This window comes from Engystomops pustulosus, chromosome 9 (genome assembly GCF_040894005.1).
Source record: "Engystomops pustulosus chromosome 9, aEngPut4.maternal, whole genome shotgun sequence".
In the NCBI taxonomy this organism is placed as follows: domain Eukaryota; kingdom Metazoa; phylum Chordata; class Amphibia; order Anura; family Leptodactylidae; genus Engystomops; species Engystomops pustulosus.
In genome coordinates, this window is record NC_092419.1 from 43,033,705 (window position 1) to 43,055,942 (window position 22,238).

The 22,238-nt window shown below is 44.4% G+C and overlaps 1 protein-coding gene and 1 long non-coding RNA gene across 4 annotated transcripts in view; one reads left to right on the forward strand and one right to left on the reverse strand.

Moving 5' to 3' along the window:
- NRK (Nik related kinase) overlaps positions 1–22,238 on the reverse strand; it is a 204,078-nt gene that overhangs the window by 79,295 nt on the left and 102,545 nt on the right. For all 3 annotated transcript variants that reach the window (XM_072123361.1, XM_072123362.1, XM_072123360.1), the window contains exons 16-19: positions 19,488–19,625; positions 18,355–18,486; positions 7,847–7,911; positions 6,067–6,152 (exon numbers count right to left, since the gene is read on the reverse strand). In XM_072123361.1, coding sequence (XP_071979462.1) covers positions 6,067–6,152; positions 7,847–7,911; positions 18,355–18,486; positions 19,488–19,625 — 421 coding nt within the window. The remainder of the gene's footprint in view (positions 1–6,066; positions 6,153–7,846; positions 7,912–18,354; positions 18,487–19,487; positions 19,626–22,238) is intronic.
- LOC140076705 (uncharacterized) overlaps positions 6,084–22,238 on the forward strand; it is a 178,845-nt gene continuing 162,690 nt past the window's right edge. Inside the window, exon 1 of the long non-coding RNA XR_011849636.1 lies at positions 6,084–6,173. This is a non-coding gene — a long non-coding RNA (uncharacterized lncRNA). The remainder of the gene's footprint in view (positions 6,174–22,238) is intronic.

The following is a 22,238-nucleotide window of genomic DNA, read 5'->3' on the forward strand; positions in this document are numbered from 1 at the left end:
ATATTCCATGCCATGTACTCGGAAGCGGGAAAAAAATTCCAAATGCAATGAAAATGCATTTGCGCCATTTTCTTGTGGGCTTGGATATTACGTCTTTCACTGAGCGCCCCAAATGACATGTCTACTTTATTTTTTGGGTCGGTACGATTAAGGGGATACCAAATTTGTATAGGTTTTATAATGTTTTCATACATTTACAAAAATTAAAACCTACTGTACAAAAATATTTTTTTTTATTTTGCCAAATTCTGGCGCTAATAACTTTTTCATACTTTGATGTACGGAGCTGTGGGTGCTGTCATTTTTTGCGAAATTTGATAATATGTTCAATGATATCATTTTTAGGACTGTACAACCTTTTGATCACTTTTTATAGATTTTTTTATATTTTTCAAAATGGCAAAAAAGTGCCATTTTCGAATTTGGGCGCTATTTTACGTAACGGGGTTAAACGCACTGAAAAACCGTCATCATATTTTGATAGATCGGGCATTTTCGGACGCGTCGGTACCTGATATGTTTATGATTTTTACTGTTTATTTATATTTATGTCAGTTCTAGGGAAAGGGGGGTGATTTGAAATTTTAGGTTTTTTTATTATTATTTTTTTTTTTTAAACTTTTTTTTATTTTTATTTATACTATTTTTCAGACTCCCTAGGGTACTTTAACCCTAGGTTGTCTGATCGATCCTATCATATACTGCCATACTACAGTATGGCAGTATATGGAGATTTTCCTCCTCATTCATTACAATGTGCTATCAGCACATTGTAATGAAGGGGTTAAAACGAAATAGCCTCGGGTCTTCGGAAGACCTGAGGCTACCATGGAGACGGATCTCCGCCCCCCGATGACGTCACGGGGAGCGGTGATCCCAGGTAAGATGGCGGCGCCCATGCGCCGCTATCTTTTTGAGGCTGCCGGCAGCTTTGTCGGCAGCCATCGCTGTGAAAGCACCCGCGATCGGTGCTAGCACCGATCGCGGGTGTTACCGGTAAGCCTTTGCTGCAATATGCAGCAAAGACTTACCGGCTATGGAGAGGGCTCAGCCCGTGAGCCCTCTCCATGCAGCGCGACCAGGTGGGGGCCCCAAAATATTGTCCCGCGGGCCGCAGTTGGCCCGCGGGCCGCGAGTTTGAGACCCCTGCTGTAGAGGGTACTGGTAACTGTGAAATTCTAGGCAAATCTAATGTTATCAAAAGCAATCCCTTTAGCCAAAGAAACATTCGGATATTAACCCTTGAGTTGTCAACAGTGCAGTTAATGCGTATTGCAGGCAATCCTAAACAGATGGGTTTTCAAATCATCTTCCTTTATTGTATCCTACTCTTAGAAAGGACATCACCTATAAGGATCCTCTTAAAAAAGCCAAGTAGACAAAAACTGCAGTTTTACTGTTTATAACGGAATAATCTTTGTTTTGCTGGTTATGCTCTCATTTGGGGTTATGAATAATGTTTTGTGCGTTTCTTAAACAAACCAAATGAAAAATGTCTAGTTTTAAAAATAGATTTTAAGTAAAAGAAGCTGTAGCTGGCTACACTAATTCCATATATTAACCTGTATATGCACTTACACACAGTTTCCAATAACTATAGGATAATACAGCTGATGCTAGAAGTTGGCTTAAGTGCAGAAATCCCAGCGGATAAATAATTTCCTGCAGTACATACCAGTGGGACAAGTGGAAGATGGAGAGCACTTTAACCAAAATGCTAGCAATGTAACTTTAATAATAAGGAAGAATTATGTTTATATAAAGACAATGAGCAAGTTAAAATGTACGAGTTGTGGGACTTAGCAGAAATCCCCTGGAAGCCTCACTACTTCAGCACTTTTTTATTGTAAATCTGTTTTTCTCAGTGTGAGGGCGGCAGCCGAGTGGAGAGCAGTCAATCGATGAGCAAACATCAATTATTTTTAAAGCTTAACCATTTGTTAAAAAAGTCAAGTACATCACAATACGGAAGAGTTCTAAGAAAATGTAAAAAATCAGGAGTAAACCTTAGGCCCGGTCACACCTTCTGCTAGCGTTGAGTTCATAAATGAAAGAAGCCGGGTCGTGGTTATCGATTGCATGTGTTTCCCCGCCTTCTCGTGTGCGCTAGCATTGTGTTATGAGCGCAACGCTAGCAGAATGCGTGACTGCGGCCTAAAAGGGGTTCATGACAACCTGTTCTCGTTGGAAGGATCTGCCAGTCATGAGCCTTTCTCTTCAGCGCCACCACAAGGAAAATAAAGCATTACATGGTGATATTAGGTTGGTAACACCAAGGGGGGGGGGGGATTTATTTACACACTTGCACCACATTTCTGGTGGTTTTGCGGCAAAAACAGCGTCTAAAACGCCTCGCACCACAGTTATCAAGACTTTTAGACTTGAGATGGGCATGAGATGGGCAGGGCCTTGTGAGAAAGGGGCGTGGTTTGTGGGAAATCGTCTGTGCACCCAAAATTCTGGTGTATAGTTTAGACCAACTTAAAGTAGGTCTAAAGTAGGAACCGACAGTCTTATACCAGAATTCATTATTACAGTGATAAATCTGGTGCAGGGAAAGACGGGTGTTTTCCAGCTAGAAGCATGTGTCATTAATGCATGTTTTTTCAAATGCATCACAAGAGCTAGGAAGAGGAGATTTGCCTCATTACTTTGCTGTCAATATTGCATCAACAAAACGCATGCGTTTATTAACGCTATGTTAGCGCATGGGTTAACCCACATGTTTTGTAAACGCAATGTAATCCTCAATCACTTCAATCAGTGATTGGGTGAGATTGGGACCACTTTCTCATGGGTTTTAGGGGTTGGTTCTGGTGATTGGTGGGAGTCCGAGCAGTCAGATGCCAACCAATCAAATTGTTATAACATTTATATTTGGTACAACCCACTGTATGTGCTAGGTCCTCCATCGTGTGGGACACTCACTCTTTCCTTGAAGTGAGAGGTACCTTAGGAGGGGCTTTTAAAACTAGTTTAACACAATAAGGCCGGCGGCACACGTGGTGTTTTGAACCCAATTTTAGTCTGTTTTTGGGCCGTTTTTAAGCAGTCTGTTAAAAAATGCATGCGTTTTTTGGACCGTTTTTGTATATTTTCTAATTATCCTCATTAAGATAATTAAAACAAAACTGTCAAAATGGATGCGTTTTCAAAAACCGCATGTTTTTTTAACGGACTGCTTAAAAACGGCCCAAAAATGGGTTCAAAACGCCACAAGGGCCGCCGGCCTAAATATTTGAATATTGGGAACTTTAAATTGTGTCATGGAATTTGGTGGTCACATCTCAGGTATGATTCAAGTGCTTTTGGAGATAAAGCACTACCCACAGACCAAATTTCAGGCCAGGCTTCCCAAATTATATATGTCTATTCACATCTATCTAGCATATAGTGATCTCTAACCTATTAATAGAAGATGCCTTGTGGTCCCCTGGAGGCCCTATTGTGACTGCACCATATGTATCCCCTTAAGTCTTGCCATTGCCAATAGCAATGTTTATATTAAGGAATTCGTTTTTTTATCTCCCGAATTTGATGTGTTCATTCCATCTCAATTTTCTGATTGAATGAAACCATTTACTTGCTATAAGCCATTGAGACTTTTCTGTATGAAGGTCTGTGGAGCTACATTGTTCATAGAATCCCACAGCACTCCAGAGGTTGGCGGCAAACGTGTCATTTTGAACCCGTTTTCGGGCCGTATTTAAGCAGTCCGTTAAAAAACACATGCATTTTTTTAACGGGCTGCTTAAAAACGGCCCAAAAACTGGTTCAAACGCCACATTTGCCGCCGGCCTTTGGGTGGTGGCACATGTGGCGTTTTGAACCCGTTTTTAGGTCGTTTTAAGGTAGTCCATTAATAAATGCATGCATTTCCAATTATCAATTAAGATAATTGGGAAAACTCAAAAAAACTCAAAAAAGGAGTTTTTTTAATGGACTGCTTAAAAATGGCCAAGAACGGCTTCAAACCGACATGTATATCACCACCCTAGCGAATTAAAAGCAACCTGGGGCAGTCCAGAATCAAAACAGGAACATGAAAAAAAAATTTAATTTGAAAACTGAAACGGAATTAAAACGCTGAGGGTGACGGCACACGTGGCGTTTTGAAACCGTTTTGGGGCCGTTTTAAAGCAGTCTGTTAAAAAATACATGTGTTTTTTGAAACCGCATCCATTTTTGACCCATTTTAATTAAGATAATTGGTAAAACCGGTCAAAAACAGATGCGTTTTCAAACGCATGGGTTTTTTTAACGGACTGCTTAAAAACGGCCCCAAAACGGGTTCAAAACGCTACGTGTGCCGCTGGCCTAACTTTGTAACACTTGTAACTTGTGCAGTCTCAGGGTGCGTTCACACGTTGCAGTTAAAACTGCATCGCAATCAGCTTTGAGGTGGTTTTAGGTGCAGTTTTGTCAATTGAACAGGTGAAAGACATGAACTGAATGGGTGAATTTGATTTTGAAGGAGAAACCTGCTCCACAAATGTCATTCACCCGTTCAGTTCATGTCTTTCACCTGTTCAATTGACAAAACTGCTCCTAAAACCACCTCAAAGCTGATTGCGATGCAGTTTTAACTGCAACGTGTGACCGCACCCTCAGGGTACTATCACACGATGTGTTGTGTCACATTTTTGATTCGTTTTTTTCTTTAACCTTGTTCTTATGCTGAAGTTACATTGTGTTTTAGCAAATGCAATGGAAACGCAATGTTACCTCAGCATGTGATCCAGGCTGGAGCCTTTGGAATGCATCAAAACCGCATACAAAAATGTGACGCAACGCATTGTGTGAGCGCCCTTTACCATGCAGTTTTTCAGTTGCATTTTGAATTGCTGCACAATCCTCGAGGGAGGGGCTAGCCAGACTGCAGATGCATTTCTACTGAAACACTTGTGAACTCGCATCATACTTGCAACGCGTGCTGCTCGGATCGCACGGCCCGAACTCTGCAAAACGAAACTGAACTCAGCATGTTCATTTCGCGAGTGTGAGGCTGGTGCCACACGTAGCGCTTTGTCTGCGTTTGACAAATTAACGCAAAACACCGGCGGTTCATTCCCGATCGCAGGCGTTTCCATAGAATCGCCGATGCGATCGGGCCGAGGCCCGCCCCGGTGGGCACGGCTTTGTCTGCGTTTGCAAGCGCAGACAAAGCGCAACGTCTGACATCACCCTGAAAGGGGCTTAACAAGCTTTGATCGCAACAAATGTTCTCTGTTTGTATGGTTTACATGCACAAATGTGTTCTGTTTTTTAGTATTTAAAGGGGTTGGCCCCTTAGGCTGGCGCCACACATGGCGCTTTGTCTGCGCTTGCAAGCGCAAAGTTGCGCCCACTGGGGCGGGCCTCGGCCCGATCGCATCGGCGTTTCTATGGAAACGCCTGCGATCGGGAACGAGCGGCCGGTGTTTTGGTCGCAGGCGTTTCGGTGGGCGCGACTTTGTTTGCGTTTGCAAGCGCAGACAAAGCGCCATGTGTGGCGCCGGCCTTACTGGCAAGTGTTCATGGGCTTGCAATAAATATCAATAAAGTGGAGCAAAACTATTAATAGATGTATATTGGTAAATTACCTAATATCCTGCCCCCACACTTACACGTACATTACAAAAAACAGGAGGTAAGGGTGATGCCACACAAGGCGTTTTGAACCCGTTTTGGGTCCGCTTTTATGCAGTCCGTTAAAAACCGCAGCAGTTTTTGAAAACGCATCCGTTTTTGACAGGTTTTACCAATTATCTTAATTAAAAATGGTCAAAAATGGATGTGGTTTAAAAAAAAAAAAACAGAGGTTTTTAACGGACTGCTTAAAAACGGACCAAAAACGGGCTCAGAACACCATGTGTGACATCACCCTAAAGTGGCCAAACCACACAACAAAAACGGGAAAAAGCTTTTTGCGGATTTCTAACAGTTAATAACAATGATAGACAATAGACAGATACAAAATGGAAACAAAATTTGATCAAAATGAAAAAAAAAATGAAATGTGCATCCATATTTGATCTGTATTTTCTTACACATGTGAATGAGCCCTAGTACTTTGTATCCACTCACCTGGCTTCAATCTGCTGCTCTGATTGGCAGTCACGCTGCTGCACTTTGCTGGATCAGGCTGCTCCTTGGACGGCTGCTGGAAGCCACTAAAGAAGGAATTGCACAAGGTTAGTGCAAAGTGTACTGAATAAATAGAACATTTCTGATGTTGTTAACAGATGGAGAAAACAAATATTAATCATGTATTCACATGATAAATCTACTTCTATCATGGAATCTGCTGTTCGTTTACTCCGCTGAGAGTCCGTGAGAGTCCGTGATTGTGTAACTCCTAAAATAAAGATCTTTTTGATTTACAGCTGTCCACAACTGTAAGGGTGCGTTCACATGTTCCTCTAGCGTCACGTTCATAACATGACGCTAGTGCATAGGGGGCAGGTCAATTGCATATGCATTTCCAGAGAAACACATGCGATCGGGTTATCAATCGCATGCGTTTCTCTGGAAACAATTAAAACTGGTTAAAAAACGGATGAGCTTTCAAAAAATGCATGCGTCTTTTAACGGACAGCTTAAAAATGGGCCAAAAACGGGTTCAAAACGCCACATGTACCCCCGGCCTAAGGTGTTTTTATGCTTCAATTTTGGGATCAACCACTGCATCGCAAAGGTTTAATTCCGCACCGAGATCCACAGCATATAAATTGTCATAAATTCAAAATATAAAGCCTTTTCTACTGCTGATTTTAGTTTTCTGTAGTGTGTGTGTGTGGAATAAATCTATACTGTTATTGTATAAGGACTCTTGCTGTGTTATGGGCTCTTAGACACAGCCCCATGTATGCTCTTACTTCTAAAGATGCAAGTCCTATTCCTTTTTTGGCTCTAAACGCTTGCCGATTGGTCGCAAGCAACACGTGTTTTGTTTTGTTTGGTGCAATTTTGACACTGCCTCTGCACGCAGCCTAGCGGTTCAGTCACACGTAGCGTTCTTGGTATGTTTACATTTTCACAGCTGCTTACACTTCCAGAAATAAAGGAAAATGGATTCAAACCAGTCAAACCAATGGTAAACATTTCTAAAATGCATAGCGTCGCGTTCATAACAAAATGCTCGCGCACAGGGGGCGGGGCTCGGGACGATCGTATATGTGTTTCAAGGGAATCGCATGCGTTTCTCTGGAAATGCATATGCGATCACCCCGAGTCCCGCCCCCTGTGCGCTAGCATCGCGTTATGAATGTGACGCTAGCGGAACGTGTGAACGCGCCCTCAGTGTGTATTCACCTTGTGCGTTTAAAAGTTAACCAAAAGCTGGATTACAAAAAACACAAGCATTTTTTTGTGTGTTCTTCACAGGTTACTCATGGTCCGTTTTTCTAATACGCAACATTTTAGTCTTAATTTAGTGAAAATTGCATAAATACTTCACACATCAAATTACATTTACATTTACCGTATTTGTTCATATGATATCGTCAATTCACTGCATCAGTGAATCAAAAGCATAAGGAAAAAAATTGATTTTTATGGGATACTGCTGCAAAACCTAATAAAGTATTTCATCGCTCCTTGTAAATGTGTATATAGTATGGATAAAATGTATATAAATCTTTAAAATAACTTGGTTTTAGATGGGATTATACATTCTTGTTTTATGGTCTATCCTTTATAGGACTGAGTATTGTATCCAGGGTTTATCTTCTAGTGTTCCATGGGTTGAATTGTCAAGTAGATGAAACATTCTGACAAACTCTAATTTTAACTAAAGCTTGCAATTATGTTCCCAGAATTGTCCGTTTGGTTGAGAGCTGGAAAATGTGCTTTCCCCTTGTCTTACCCAGACGGGCTCCTTTGGTGGCCTCGGGTGTCCTTATAAAACTTTGATGTGGTCCTTTCTGGAACCTGAATAAAAGAGACATTTCAACAGTAAGCCCAGGCTGACATCACGGTGTCATTGTAATAATACGCTTACCACGGCCGTACTTTAAATAATTTTTCAGAAAAATTAGTTGAAAAACGTACTATTCAAATACCCTACAATACAATGTTGTGAAGATGTTTTTGCGACCCTCCTCCCTATTAGTGGTTAATCCGTCTATGAGAGCAAATAGCTGGGTTGATCACAGATACCAATGGGACAACATGTTCCGTTTTCCTAGCCCAGTTAAAACATACAAGTTTAGCACAATGTAAAAAAAAGCCTATTCTTTATAGTCGCTAAAGCTCATGGTCCCCTCATCATGGCAGTGCAGGAAGTAGGATTAGTAAAACATGTCTTCACTAGAGATGAGCGAACATGCTCGTCCGAGCTTGATGCTCGGTCGAGCATTAGGGTACTCGAAACTGCTCGTTGCTCGGACGAATACTTCGCCCGCTCGAGAAAATGGCAGCTCCCGCCGTTTTGCTTTTTGGCGGCCAGAAACAGAGCCGATCACAAGCCAGGAGACTCTGCACTCCACCCAGCATGACGTGGTACCCTTACACGTCGATAGCAGTGGTTGGCTGGCCAGATCAGGTGACCCTGGGATAGACTAGCCGCTGCCCGCGCTGCTCGGATCATTCTGTGTCTGGATGCCGCTAGGGAGAGAGCTGCTGCTGGTCAGGGAAAGCGTTAGGGTGTTCTATTAGCTTACTGTTAGGCAGGAGTGATTCTCAAAGAACCCAACAGCCCTTCTTAGGGCTACAATAACGTTCTACTTTTTTTATTTTAATTTGCATCTAGTACCATTTTGTGAGGAATTAGCAGGGGGACTTGCTACCGTTGTGTTTAGCTCTTAGTGGCACACATATCCATAGCAAAGACCGAAGTGGGAAAATTTAGTAGGGGTTGGATTTCAATTAGGCACTAACTCAGTGTCATCTCATCTGGCATAGTAGTGTGCTTTGATACTTGGCTAGAAAATAGCCATAGGAGAATACAAAGAGCTTACTTACGCCTACAGTAGCGTTCTATATATTTGATTTCTGGTTGATCTGCTGGTGGCTGTACTTTCTGCAGTGCATGTACTAGCCAATTCTGAGCAATTTGTAGTGAGACTTGCGACCGCTGTGTTCTGCGCTTAGTGACGCACATATCCATAGCAAAGACCGAAGTGGGAAAATTTAGTAGGGGTTGGATTTCAATTAGGCACTAACTCAGTGTCATCTCATCTGGCATAGTAGTGTGCTTTGATACTTGGCTAGAAAATAGCCATAGCAATAGGATAGCATTGTTTGGTTTTAAAAACTCAAAAAAAAACAAAAAACACAAAAAAAAACAAAAAACACAAAAAAAAACAAAAAAAAGTTAAAAAAAAAATAAAGTTATAACTCTCATTTTAAAAATGTTTAACCCGAGGGCTAGGGGTAGAGGACGAGGGCGGGGACGTGGGCGTCCAACTACTGCAGGGGTCAGAGGCCGTGGTCCTGGGCGGGGTGAGACACCACCTGCTGATGAGGGAGCAGGGGAACGCCGCAGAGCTACACTCCCTAGGTTCATGTCTGAAGTTACTGGGACTCGTGGTAGAGCACTGTTGAGGCCAGAACAGTGCGAACAGGTGATGTCGTGGATTGCTGACAATGCTTCGAGCAATTTGTCCACCACCAGTCAGTCTTCCACGCAGTCCACCCATGTCACCGAAATCGCCACTCCTCCAGCTCCTGCACCTCAGCCTCCTCCCCCCCAGTCTGCCCCCTCCCAGGAAAATTTGGCATTTGAACCGGCATACTCTGAGGAACTGTTTTCTGGACCCTTCCCACAGTCACAAACCACTTGTCCGGTTGCTGCTGAGCAATTTTCCGATGCCCAGGTTTTCCACCAGTCACAGTCTGTGGGTGATGATGACCTTCTTGACGTAGTGGAAGTGTGTAAAGAGGTGTCCGACGATGAGGAGACACGGTTGTCAGACAGTGGGGAAGTTGTTGTCAGGGCAGGAAGTCCGAGGGGGGAGCAGACTGAGGGATCGGAGGATGATGAGGTGACAGACCCAAGCTGGGTTGAGAGGCCGGGTGAACACAGTGCTTCTGAGACGGAGGAGAGTCCTCGACCAGAACAGGTTGGAAGAGGCAGTGGTGGGGCCAGACGGAGAGGCAGGGCCAGAGCTGGTGCATCAGCGCCAAATGTGTCAACTAGTGAAGCTCCCGTGGCGAGGGCTAGATCTTCAGAAGTCTGGAGGTTCTTTAAGGAAACACCGGATGACCGACGGACTGTGGTGTGCAACATTTGCCAAACCAGGCTCAGCAGGGGTTCCACCACTACTAGCTTAACTACCACCAGTATGCGCAGGCATATGAATGCTAAACACCCCACTCAGTGGCAACAAGCCCGTTCACCTCCGGCCGTGCACACCACTGCTCCTTCCCCTGTGTCAGCTGCTAGTCAGCCCCCTGCCCAGGACCCTGCCACAAAAACCCCATCGTCGCCTCCACGATCCTCCACAGCATCCACCAGCGTTCAGCTCTCCATACCCCAGACGCTGGAGCGGAAACGCAAATATAGTGCAACCCACCCGCACGCCCAAGCCCTTAATGTGCACATCTCCAGATTGCTTAGCCTAGAGATGCTGCCCTATAGGCTAGTAGAGACCGAGGCCTTTCGCAACCTCATGGCGGCGGCCGCCCCTCGGTATTCGGTCCCCAGCCGCCACTACTTTTCCCGATGTGCCGTCCCAGCCCTGCACCAGCACGTGTCAGACAACATCATCCGTGCCCTGACCAACGCCGTTTCTGACAAGGTCCACCTGACCACGGACACGTGGACGAGTGCTGCCGGGCAGGGCCACTATATATCGCTGACGGCACATTGGGTTAACTTGGTGGAGGCTGGGACCGAGTCTGACCCTGGGGCTGCTCATATACTGCCGACGCCGAGGATTGCGGGGCCTACCTCGGTCCAGGTGTTTCAGGCCTACTATGCCTCCTCCTCCTCCCACCCCTCCTCCACCTCCTCCTCCGAACTACCATCCGTGGGCACGGCGCCATCAGTCGGTAGCTCTAGGCACGGCAGCAGTGCCGTCGCTAAGCGACAGCAGGCGGTGCTCAAACTGCTGAGCCTAGGCGACAAAAGGCACACCGCCCAAGAGCTATTACAGGGCATCACGGCGCAGACTGATCTGTGGCTGGCACCGCTGAACCTCAAGCCGGGAATGGTTGTGTGTGACAACGGCCGTAACCTGGTGGCGGCTCTGCAACTCAGCAGATTGACACATGTGCCATGCCTGGCCCATGTGTTAAATCTGATAATTCAGCGTTTCCTCAAGACATACCCCAATCTGTCTGATTTGCTCACGAAGGTGCGCCGCATCTGTGCGCATTTCAGGAAGTCCAGCCCAGATGCTGCCACTCTCAGGGCAGCGCAGCGCCGCCTCCAACTGCCCGCTCACCGACTGTTGTGCGACGTGCCCACGAGGTGGAATTCAACACTGACCATGTTATCCAGAGTTTACCAGCAGCGCAGAGCGATTGTAGACTGCCAGATGTCAACTTCCACCAGAACTGGTAGTCAGGTCAGTCAGCTTCCTCAAGTCTACAATGAGGAGTGGACGTGGATGTCTGATATCTGTCAGGTGCTGAGTAACTTTGAGGAGTCAACACAGATGGTCAGTGGCGATGCCGCCATCATCAGCCTCACCATCCCGCTGCTTGGCCTGTTGAAAAACTCTCTGGTCAGCATGAAGTCGGAAGCTTTGCGCTCGTCACAAGAGACAGGGGAAGAATATTCCCTTGTTGATAGCCAAAGCACCCTCAGGTCTGTTTCTCAGCGCATATCGGAGGAGGTGGAGGTGGAGGTGGAGGAGGATGAGGAGGAAGAGGAGGAGAATGTTGGCGAGACACAAGAGGGGACCATTGTTGAGTCCTTCACTGTTCAGCGTGTATGGGCAGAAGAAGAGGAGTTGGAGGAGTTGGAGGAGGAGGAAATGGACAGTCAGGCCAGTGAGGGGAGTGAATTCTTACGCGTTGGTACTCTGGCGCATATGGCAGATTTCATGCTAGGCTGCCTATCCCGTGACCCTCGCGTTCAAAGAATTTATTCCAGCACCGATTACTGGGTGTTCACTCTCCTGGACCCACGGTACAAGCAAAATCTTCCCACTCTCATCCCTGCAGAGGAAAGGAGTGTGAGAATGCATGAATACCAGCAGGCCCTGGTGCACAAGCTGAAACAGTATTTCCCTTCTGACAGCGCTAGCGGCAGAGTGCGTAGTTCTGCGGGACAAGTAGCGAGGGAGAGTAGGCGAGCAGGCAGCTTGTCCAGCACTGGCAAGGGTACGCTTTACAAGGCTTTTGCCAGCTTTATGTCACCCCAGCAAGACACTGTCACCTGTCCCCAGTCTCGGCAGAGTAGGGCTGATCTTTACAGAAAGATGGTGAGGGAGTACGTAGCTGACCATACCCTCGTCCTAAATGATCACACAGCTCCCTACAACTACTGGGTTTCAAAGCTGGACATGTGGCACGAACTGGCGCTGTACGCCTTGGAGGTTCTTGCCTGCCCTGCCGCTAGCGTCTTGTCCGAGCGGGTTTTCAGTGCAGCTGGTAGCATCATCACCGATAAGCGTACACGCCTGTCGACTGACAGCGCTGACAGGCTGACGCTTATTAAAATGAATAAAGGCTGGATTTCTCAGAATTTCCAATCTCCACCAGGTGAAGGAAGCTCAACCTGAATAATTGATCCACTCCTCCTCCTCCTCATTTTCCTCCTTCTCCTCCTCTTTGTACAGTAAAGCAGAGGAAAATGGCTATTTTTTGACAGGGCCCACTGGCTCTTGCTATAGTACTTCATGCATTTAATTTTTCTGGAGGGCCACCTACCCGGTCCTCTGTTTGAAACAATTTTTGTGAGTGCCACATACAGGCACTCAATCTATTCCATTTTACTGGAGGGCCACCTACCTGCTCCTCTGGTTTGAAAAATTTTTGGGACTGCCACATACAGGCACTCAATCTATTCCATTTTACTGCAGGGCCACCTACCTGCTCCTCTGGTTTGAAACATTTTTGGGACTGCCACATACAGGCACTCAATCTATTCCATTTTACTGGAGGGCCACCTACCTGCTCCTCTGGTTTGAAAAATTTTTGGGACTGCCACATACAGGCACTCAATCTATTCCATTTTACTGCAGGGCCACCTACCTGCTCCTCTGGTTTGAAACATTTTTGGGACTGCCACATACAGGCACTCAATCTATTCCATTTTACTGGAGGGCCACCTACCTGCTCCTCTGGTTTGAAAAATTTTTGGGACTGCCACATACAGGCACTCAATCTATTCCATTTTTCTGGAGGGCCACCTACCCGGTCCTCTGTTTTAAAAAATTTTTGGGACTGCCACATACAGGCACTCAATCTATTCCATTTTACTGGAGGGCCACCTACCTGCTCCTCTGGTTTGAAAAATTTTTGGGACTGCCACATACAGGCACTCAATCTATTCCATTTTACTGGAGGGCCACCTACCTGCTCCTCTGGTTTGAAAAATGTTTGGGACTGCCACATACAGGCACTATCCAAATTAAATTGTCTCCATAGCAGCCTCCACACGTTGTCTCCATTGCTACCTCCAAAAGTCGTCCATATAGCTGCCTCCATACATCGTCCCTTTATCAAACGAGGTGTGTCAGGCAGAAATTTGGGTTGTTTTCATGGATTCCACATCAAAGTTGTTAACTTTGTCGCCACCCTGCTGTGTTATCCACAAAATATACTGGCAAACTTTTACCATTTAGGGATATTATTTCAGCGCTTCTTGCGCATCTGTTTACATTCCCCTCACCCGGCATATCCTAAACTTATAAGAACGCTACTACACTTGATCTTATACAAAAGGTTCTTAGAAGTGCTGTTTGGGGAGTAGCCTAGAGACAGGGGCTTGGATTGGCGAAAGCTCGCCTGGCAGCGGAGCGCCAGCTCCATGCGCATCATGCGCTTCTTGCGCATCTGTTTACATTCCCCTCACCCGCCATATCCCAAACTTATAAGAACGCTACTACACTTAACTTGGTGCAGGCTGGGACCGAGTCTGACCCTGGGGCTGGTCATATACTGCCGACGCAGAGAATTGCGGGGCCTACCTCGGTCCAGGTCTCAAAGGCCTACTATTCCTCCTCCCACCCCTCCTCCACCTCCTCCTCCTCCGAATTACCATCCGTGGGCATGGCGCCATCAGTCGGTAGCTCTAGGCACAGCAGCAGTGCCGTCGCTAAGCGACAGCAGGCGGTGCTGAAACTGCTGAGCCTAGGCGATAAAAGGCACACCGCCCAAGAGCTATTACAGGGCATTCCACATCAAAGTTGTTAACTTTGTCGCCACCCTGCTGTGTAATCCACAAAATATACTTGCAAACTTTTACCATTTAGGGATATTATTTCAGCGCTTCTTGCGCATCTGTTTACATTCCCCTCACCCGCCATATCCTAAACTTATAAGAACGCTACTACACTTGATCTTATACAAAAGGTTCTTAGAAGTGCTGTTTGGGGAGTAGCCTAGAGACAGGGGCTTGGATTGGCGAAAGCTCGCCTGGCTGCAGAGCGCCAGCTCCATCCCAAGATCCAACTAACATAGTTGCAGCACCTTTAATCTACTACTAGTTCACTGCCTCCATAATAATAATAATAATAATCTTTATTTATATAGCGTCATCATATTCTGTAGCGCTTTACAAATCATAGGAAACAAATACAAATGTAATGTAACAGAGCACAACATTTGTATGGAACAACAGGAGTGAGGTCCCTGCTCGCCAGAGCTTACGGTTTATGAAGATGATGGGGTAACACGAGGTAAAAGAATATTTAATGGTCAAGCCATTCTTCTTAGGGAATAGAAAAAAATATAATAAATGGAATTGCTGTCGCTTGAACCACTCAGCCGTCATCTTATATACCAGGTCCAGGGTGAATGGGACTGCAGAGAAGTCTGGTGCCTGTTGGTTGCTGGATAACAGATGGGAGGACGACACAGGACGGGTTAGTAGAAGAGTTAAAACTTCATGCAGTTAATGAGTGTTATAGGCTTGCCTAAAGAAATGGGTTTTAAGAGCACGTTTGAAACTTTGGAGGTTAGGTATTAGTCTGATAGTCCGGGGAAGAGCATTCCATAGAATTGGTGCAGCTCTAGAGAAGTCTTGGAGACGCGAGTGGGAGGTCCGCACTAGGGTAGAGGTTAATCTAAGATCACTGGCGGATCTAAGAGCACGGGTTGGGCGATAGACTGAGATAAGAGAGGAGAGGTAGGGGGGTGCAGCATTATACAGAGCTTTATGGATGAGGGTTATTATTATTTTAAACTGTATTCGAAAGGAGACTGGCAGCCAGTGCAGCGACTGGCATGAACTGTAAGCATACATGGTCCCCTTATCAAACGAGCTGTGTCAGGCAGAATTTTGGGTTGTTTTCATGGCTTCCATGTTAACTTTGTCGCCACCCTGCTGTGTAATCCACAAAATATACTGGCAAACTTTTATCATGTACCGATATTATTTGAGCGCTTCTTGCTCACCTCCTTTGGTTCCTCTCTGACACCCATTGGTTTGAAGCCTGAGTCCAATTAGGGTATGTCGCCATGCCACTCTCTAGCCTGCTGCCGCTGCCTCTGCATGCCGTCCCCTATAGTGTCAGGGTCAATTATTGGATGTTTTAGATGCTATCTAGCTTCATTCTGTCACTCTGTCATGGCCATGCTGTTGCCCATAATTTTGGCATAATGGTGCGATTAGGCAGCCTCAGAGGCATCCATGCATGCTGCCCCTGCTGTTTCCTGTCCATTTCCGTGGTGTTTCCATCCTTTTCTGAGGTTCCCAGGTGTTTGGCCAAGCTTCCCTGTGCAGAGCCTTGGTCCCCTTGAAAAATGCTCGAGTCTCCCATTGACTTCAATGGGGTTCGTTATTCGAGACGAGCACTCGAGCATCGGGAAAAGTTCGTCTCGAATAACGAGTACCCGAGCATTTTAGTGTTCGCTCATCTCTAGTCTTCACCTAGAAATTGCAACATATAGGTTGTATGCGGTAATTAATTTCAGTTCTATTCACTCTATTTACTTTATTTTTATTACAGGCTGCTATACCTGTAAAAAAAAACAAAACAATAGAAACTGTATTATATGTCCACAGTTTATCAACTTTCTTAACAAAAACAAAAAGACTTATAATAAAAAGACGCCTATAGAAAAGAAACCCCTGTAAATGGTCACCTTTCAACAAACTTTGAATTGTTCGTACAAGTGAATACAAGAAACTATGTAATATATCTAATCAAAGCAAAGTTCTTCTTTCTCCACATTTTTATCATCCTCCCTATTTCCTGATCTACCATTCACTCTGAAATCTATTCTGAATTCTGTTTTGGAAGCAAGACAGATCAGAAACTGTCAGATTAGATGGTAGTAGAGATCAGCGGACCCAATGATCGATTCAGGTTATGCTTACCTGAAAAACCCCTTTATGCATGCATTGTGCAAATTGATAGTTTTGAACATGTTTAACACAATACTTAAAGGGCAGCTGTCATCAGGTCTCTGTCACTATTTCTGTCACCACTACCTGTTGGAGCAGCTCACAAGGATCCCATCCCAGCCTTTATCTTGTCAATTCTTACATTAACAATTCTAAAATCATATTCTCTTTATTATGTAAATGAGGCTGGTCACATGGTCAGAGGCAGTGATGTCACCCCTATTACTCCTCCCCTCTCCTCCCCCTGCTCATGTCTGTGTGTAATGTATAGTAAAGCATTGCTGGTGTCTGTGCTGTATCTGCTGACATGCTGCATCCTCCTAATACACATGTGTGAGACAGACATCAGCTACACAAGTACCTGAGGCTGTGCCTCCCACTCATGAATAAGCTGGACAGCTTGAATATGCTAATGACTCATTGGACATTTCACAAGTCATTTGCATACAGCTTTAGGACCTCATTGCTTAATTTTACAGGCATGTAGAGGGACAATGAAGGGATAGGGGCAATGCTTTCTAAAGGTAGTTTACGAAAATATATTTAGTTTAGGGGGTTAATTTAAACGGGTTCTCTTTAATCCCTCGCTTCACTATTTACCTGCGATATTTGTGTATTTTTGTGTAGAAGCATCTCATCCTAGGTGTATAACCGTTACATTGAACCAATTGTAACTGGGTTCCCCAAGTCTTAATGAGGAGCATTGCCTTAGGAACTGACGTGAGGAATGAATATTCCATATGAATATGATCATACCCATCAGATTTACTATCGCCAGCTACAACCGAGTTAATAACATCAGATGTCTGTATGGTTAATTTATTTTTCTTGAGAGCCATGAAGAGCTGTTCTTGCTATCTCTGAAATGCGGCTATGTAGATCATGTTTACAGAACCGCCTCTGTTCCTCCGCTCGTCTCTGCTCCAGTTTGTTTGTAGAGTTCTGAAGTTCTAATAGGTTTGAAAACATCATTTGCAACGCATGGCTGAATTTTAGAGATACTTAGATGCCGTCTCAAAGATTTATCCCCGTGTTTAGTCAGGCTAACAAAATATACTAAGTTTTCCAAACCTAATGTCTGCTAGTAGATATATATACATATATTTTATGTATATATGTTTCCCTCTCAGATCTGGGGCATCATCAAAATTCTATGCACATGGATTCACACATTTCATAGCCTGTCAGTATTGGAAAAGTTTCCCTCCTCTTAACTTTCTGAAGTTAATCTACTTGCTTGTAGTGATCTTGAGCAAGACCTACTGTATGGAAGTAGTGCAGTGTTATGGTTGAGCTACATGTATATCTATGCAAAGCTAAGCATAGAAAACCTATACAGAATGAATCCTGATAGGACTCCTAGTAGAGACAGTGAGAGTCCTGGTCACCCCTCCCATGCACAGTGATTGGCTGTGAAACCCCTCATCACCCCACCCATGCAGTGTAATTGGCAGTGAGACAAATGCAGTGCAGATAAATATAAAACTTCTTATAGGTCCCAAGACTTGGACCCTATCTCCTCCCTAAACTTAAACTTTACAAGGGTTTTGTTGGATTAGAGATTTTTAAATATAGATCCCTGGGGGGACTTTACTCTTTATACTTGCCCTTCTACGGGACTTCAGTTCAGCACAGTGATGCCAATCACTGCTCAGCAGTGACATCACATTGGCAGCTACACATCTGCTACAGCCTGCAACTGCTGCTGTAGCCGCCTTTCTATGAAGCCTCCCTAAGCAAACAGAAACTGGCGGTGATAGGTGGAGAGAAGTGAGTATATTGTGTTTTTTATATTTCTCTTCTTTGGATCTTTATTTTATTAAAACCTCTGATCCCATACAATCCCTTTTAAATGGCAAAAGTAGCTGGAAATCAAACAGAACATCGTCATTTCCATAACTGTTATGTACCTTAGGTGGCTGTTCTTCACCTTGTACAGATCCCCAAAACACATCATCCTTTCCTGGGGTCAGAGGACTGATGACCATATCAGATAGGGAGCTGCTGTAGTGATTGTCTCTACTGGAGCGGAGGTTTTCATTCTTTGTTTTAGAGAGAAAACAAACACTTGGATAAAATAATAATAATGCTGGATCACAGGAGACGGCGCCGATTAATCAAACCATTCCCAGCTTGGCTCAGGAGAGCTTATCAGCTATACATATTAATATTAACCATTTCTTTTATGGTGTAAGGTATGTTTATTTTCACTTTATAACGTTGACCTGGCTGTTCACATCCTGTTGTGGTGTGAACAAATGTTCTACAACATACGCTGTATGATGTACTAAATTTTGCTCTGCTCTACGTTAAATCACGATATCTTTGCACCAACTTTATATATCATGACAAATTTTACTATTTAAATTTTAATTTTGTGCTCTGATTGGTTTCTATGGGCGACTAGAACAGCCAGGGCTGGCGCCAGCACTGGGTGTGGTGCCCCACCCGGGCAAGTGCTCCACATAAGGCTGTACATAAAAAATCCATGGGGGGATGGCTGTGTCTAATGAATCTATAGGGGTGAGGGGGGCTTTATATAAAATAACCATGCGGGGGCTGACTGGTACGATAAACTAGGGTATATTTTAGGGAATTGTAATTTATTTCTCGTTCTTTGACAACTTTCAATCATTCGGCCTCCTAAAAACACCAACACAGTTGAATGGAGGAGGGCAAATTCATCTATCATTGTAGGAATATTCTGTAGGAAGATTCTTTGAGTAGTGTCTGGTGAACTTCATGCTGGGTTGATGGCCTGGGTGCCCACAGAAAGGGCTCAGAGTGCTGCCTCTGGCACCAGTGCCATAGGTTCGCCACCACTGTTCTAGAATGTATTTTTCCTTTCTCATAGGATACCCAGTCTTATCCAATCTTACCCTTCACACACTCCTACTTCACAGACTTACGAAAGAAGACCAAGACCACATATTCGGGTGAATAGGTAGACTTCATTATTTCCACTCGCAGTCTTTATAGCAGTACTAGGCGTATTTTAAGAAGACTTTTATATGTGTACACAAATATTTAAGAATGAACCAACCTCCAAAATGGCCCTGGGTAAAGCTGGCGTACATGGACTAGAGCTGCTTCCAGACCCAAGCCGTGAATGCGCTGGCTGCACAAAGCCTGGCCATTTCAGATTACTTTGGTCGACATTTGTCGTTCTCTTTTCCGATATCTGAAATTAGAGCAAATTTAAAGTGTTTTATATAATCAACTATATTTGGATGTAAAAGTAGAAAGTTTTTTTTTATATTAAAGACATAAGCATTGATGACTCCTTCAAACCGTCCAAAATATTTCCATGAATTGTATCAGATTGTTTTATTACCATTTTTGAATGCTGAGATCCCATGACCAATGGGTCCTTTGTGAATGGAGTGGAGTGTGAATTAAGCCTGCATACTCCATACCATGTCTGAAAGACTGCTGAATAGAGATACGTAGACTTGAACTTACGGTTTAGCATCCTCAGTTCGGCAACTCCTTCTAACTCACAACATGTTGCTCACTGGGCTCTAGGTCCCAAATTAGGCAGCTTAATGCCCCTAGCAAGTAGGCACGGTTGTAATTGGCCAGGTTAAAAACTTGGGGGGTCATTTATCAAACTTTTTTGGTTTTTATTTTCTCTCTTTTTGCACAATTTTGCCACAATTTGCAACTTTTACACCCATTTAGCAATGTACGCTGCAAATTCAGATGTGGCATCTGAAAAAAGTTTTGAAATTTAGCGCAATCATGGTGAAAAGTCACAATTTTTGCACAAACAACCTCAAGTCCAGAGCAAGCATGTGCAAGGGGTTGCTTAAACATTTGAGACTTTTGTGCAATTTCAAACAAGTCTCAAAAAAACTACCTGCAACTGTCATTTATGAACCACTAAGTTAAAATCGGGCAAGCCCAAAACCTTAAATACAGTAAGTCCCAAAAACTAAATGTATGTTTCCAGACTTTAGATGATTTGTAAGGCACTATGTAATTTGGCGCTATGTAAAGATTATTATTATAAATGCCCCCCATGGTGACCACACTTGGCCAATCACAGCCATTCCCAGATGCTATTGGAGTAAAGCAGCCTGATTGGCTGCTCTGCAAACCATCAAGCAACATGTTCAGGTTAGGCAGAGCTGCCAAACAGTGGAAATTTTCTGCTGAAAATAGCAGATTGTAGTAATCCCCTATTTCCCGCAGACCTGTAGCTGTTCCCTAATTTTTGCTGAGGACAGGTCTATGATCTCCTTTCCCAACCACTAATCAGGCATTGTGATCACACTCCTGATAAGGCATTTAAGATCAATTAAAAAGGACCTGTCTCCCGTAAATTGGGCACTAGGAGATCCTTACTAAAGTAAGTAGCTCCTAGTGCTTAAACAAACACTGCAGTGTTAGAATGATAGTGTTACCAGAAACCGCTATCTAGAATTGCAGCGGAATACAATGTGAAAGCGGGACCGCTCGCAAAGAGGTCCGACGTATTCATGAGGGGGCGGTCGAAGCACTGCCTCTTCTCCAGACCGCCCCGCTCACTCCATAGGCCAGAGGTGACTGCCGTGCATCCTGTGGCAGTCACCGCCCCAAATCCTGCCCCAACCCCGCCCCCTCATGAATAAATCGGACTGCTTGGCGAGCAGTCCAGCGTTTACATTGTAAACCGGGGCAGTGTTAAAGAGGCGCGGTGTTATCGTAGGTTTCCGATAACGCTATCATTTTAACACTGCGGCATTTGTTTAAGCACTAGGAGCTGCTTACCTCAGTAAGCAGCTCCTAGTGCCCAATTTATTGGTTAATCAACCAAGAGCCCCTTTACTGCAGGTTTGCAAAATTTTTGTCTGTCTATGCATCCAAACCATTTTTTTTAATTATCCTGGAAATTGATATACAATGCTCTCTAGTCTACTAAGAATAATCCAAAGAACGTGGTCAATAATGGTTAATGACCCGTGATCACTTATATTCTTAAGGCAGAAAAATACATACAAAGAAGTGATCTTTTTAAAACTTAACTTTTACTGAGAAGTCTCATAAAATATACAAACATTAAGTGGTACAAATTAGCTGCTGCTATGTAGAATCCTTAGTGCATGAACCCCATCTAGAAAAAAATAGACAAATGCAAAACGTGAGCTGGGTGGCCTAAATGGATAAAGTTTCACATGAAAAATATATTAGGCACCAGGCTCACCTTGAATGCTCAGCAGCATAAGTCATCAATGTACACTATCCAACTTCCTTGAGCGTGTCAATTTGTTCATTGGTTTTGTCTCAAGATAGAAGCGTCGGAGTGCTCGTCCGAAAAGTAGACACAACGTGTCTTAAAAGGTGTGAAGAGGATAGGTGAGTATAAACAGGGTAAGATGGGACTTACGGATGTCAAGAATGGGGTCAAGATGACAATGTCACTCTCCCTGGTACACCCTGAGTCCAGCTTCTCTGATACCCTGAGAACCTAACCTCGGAGTCGTGGTCCTATTTGGCCACAACCCCGACAGGAACCTGTCCCTGGCTGGATGGCCCTATTAAACAAGCCTATACCACCGGAGTGGTTCCCGTAAAAAGATTGAAGAAAGTCTGGTATGCAGTTATGGACAGTATATAGTCCTATGGAAATTCAATATACAACGTAGGAATCAGAGCGACCGAATCCCGACAGGACCTGTTTCACCCTTCCAGGGCTCATCAGGGGAAAATTGCGGTGCGCCAGAAGGTGTCCCTTTACTGTGGGTAAGGGAAACACAGGGGTAATCCGTCCCTTAGTCTAAATTGTTGGTACGGACTGGTGGTCAGGTGGGGG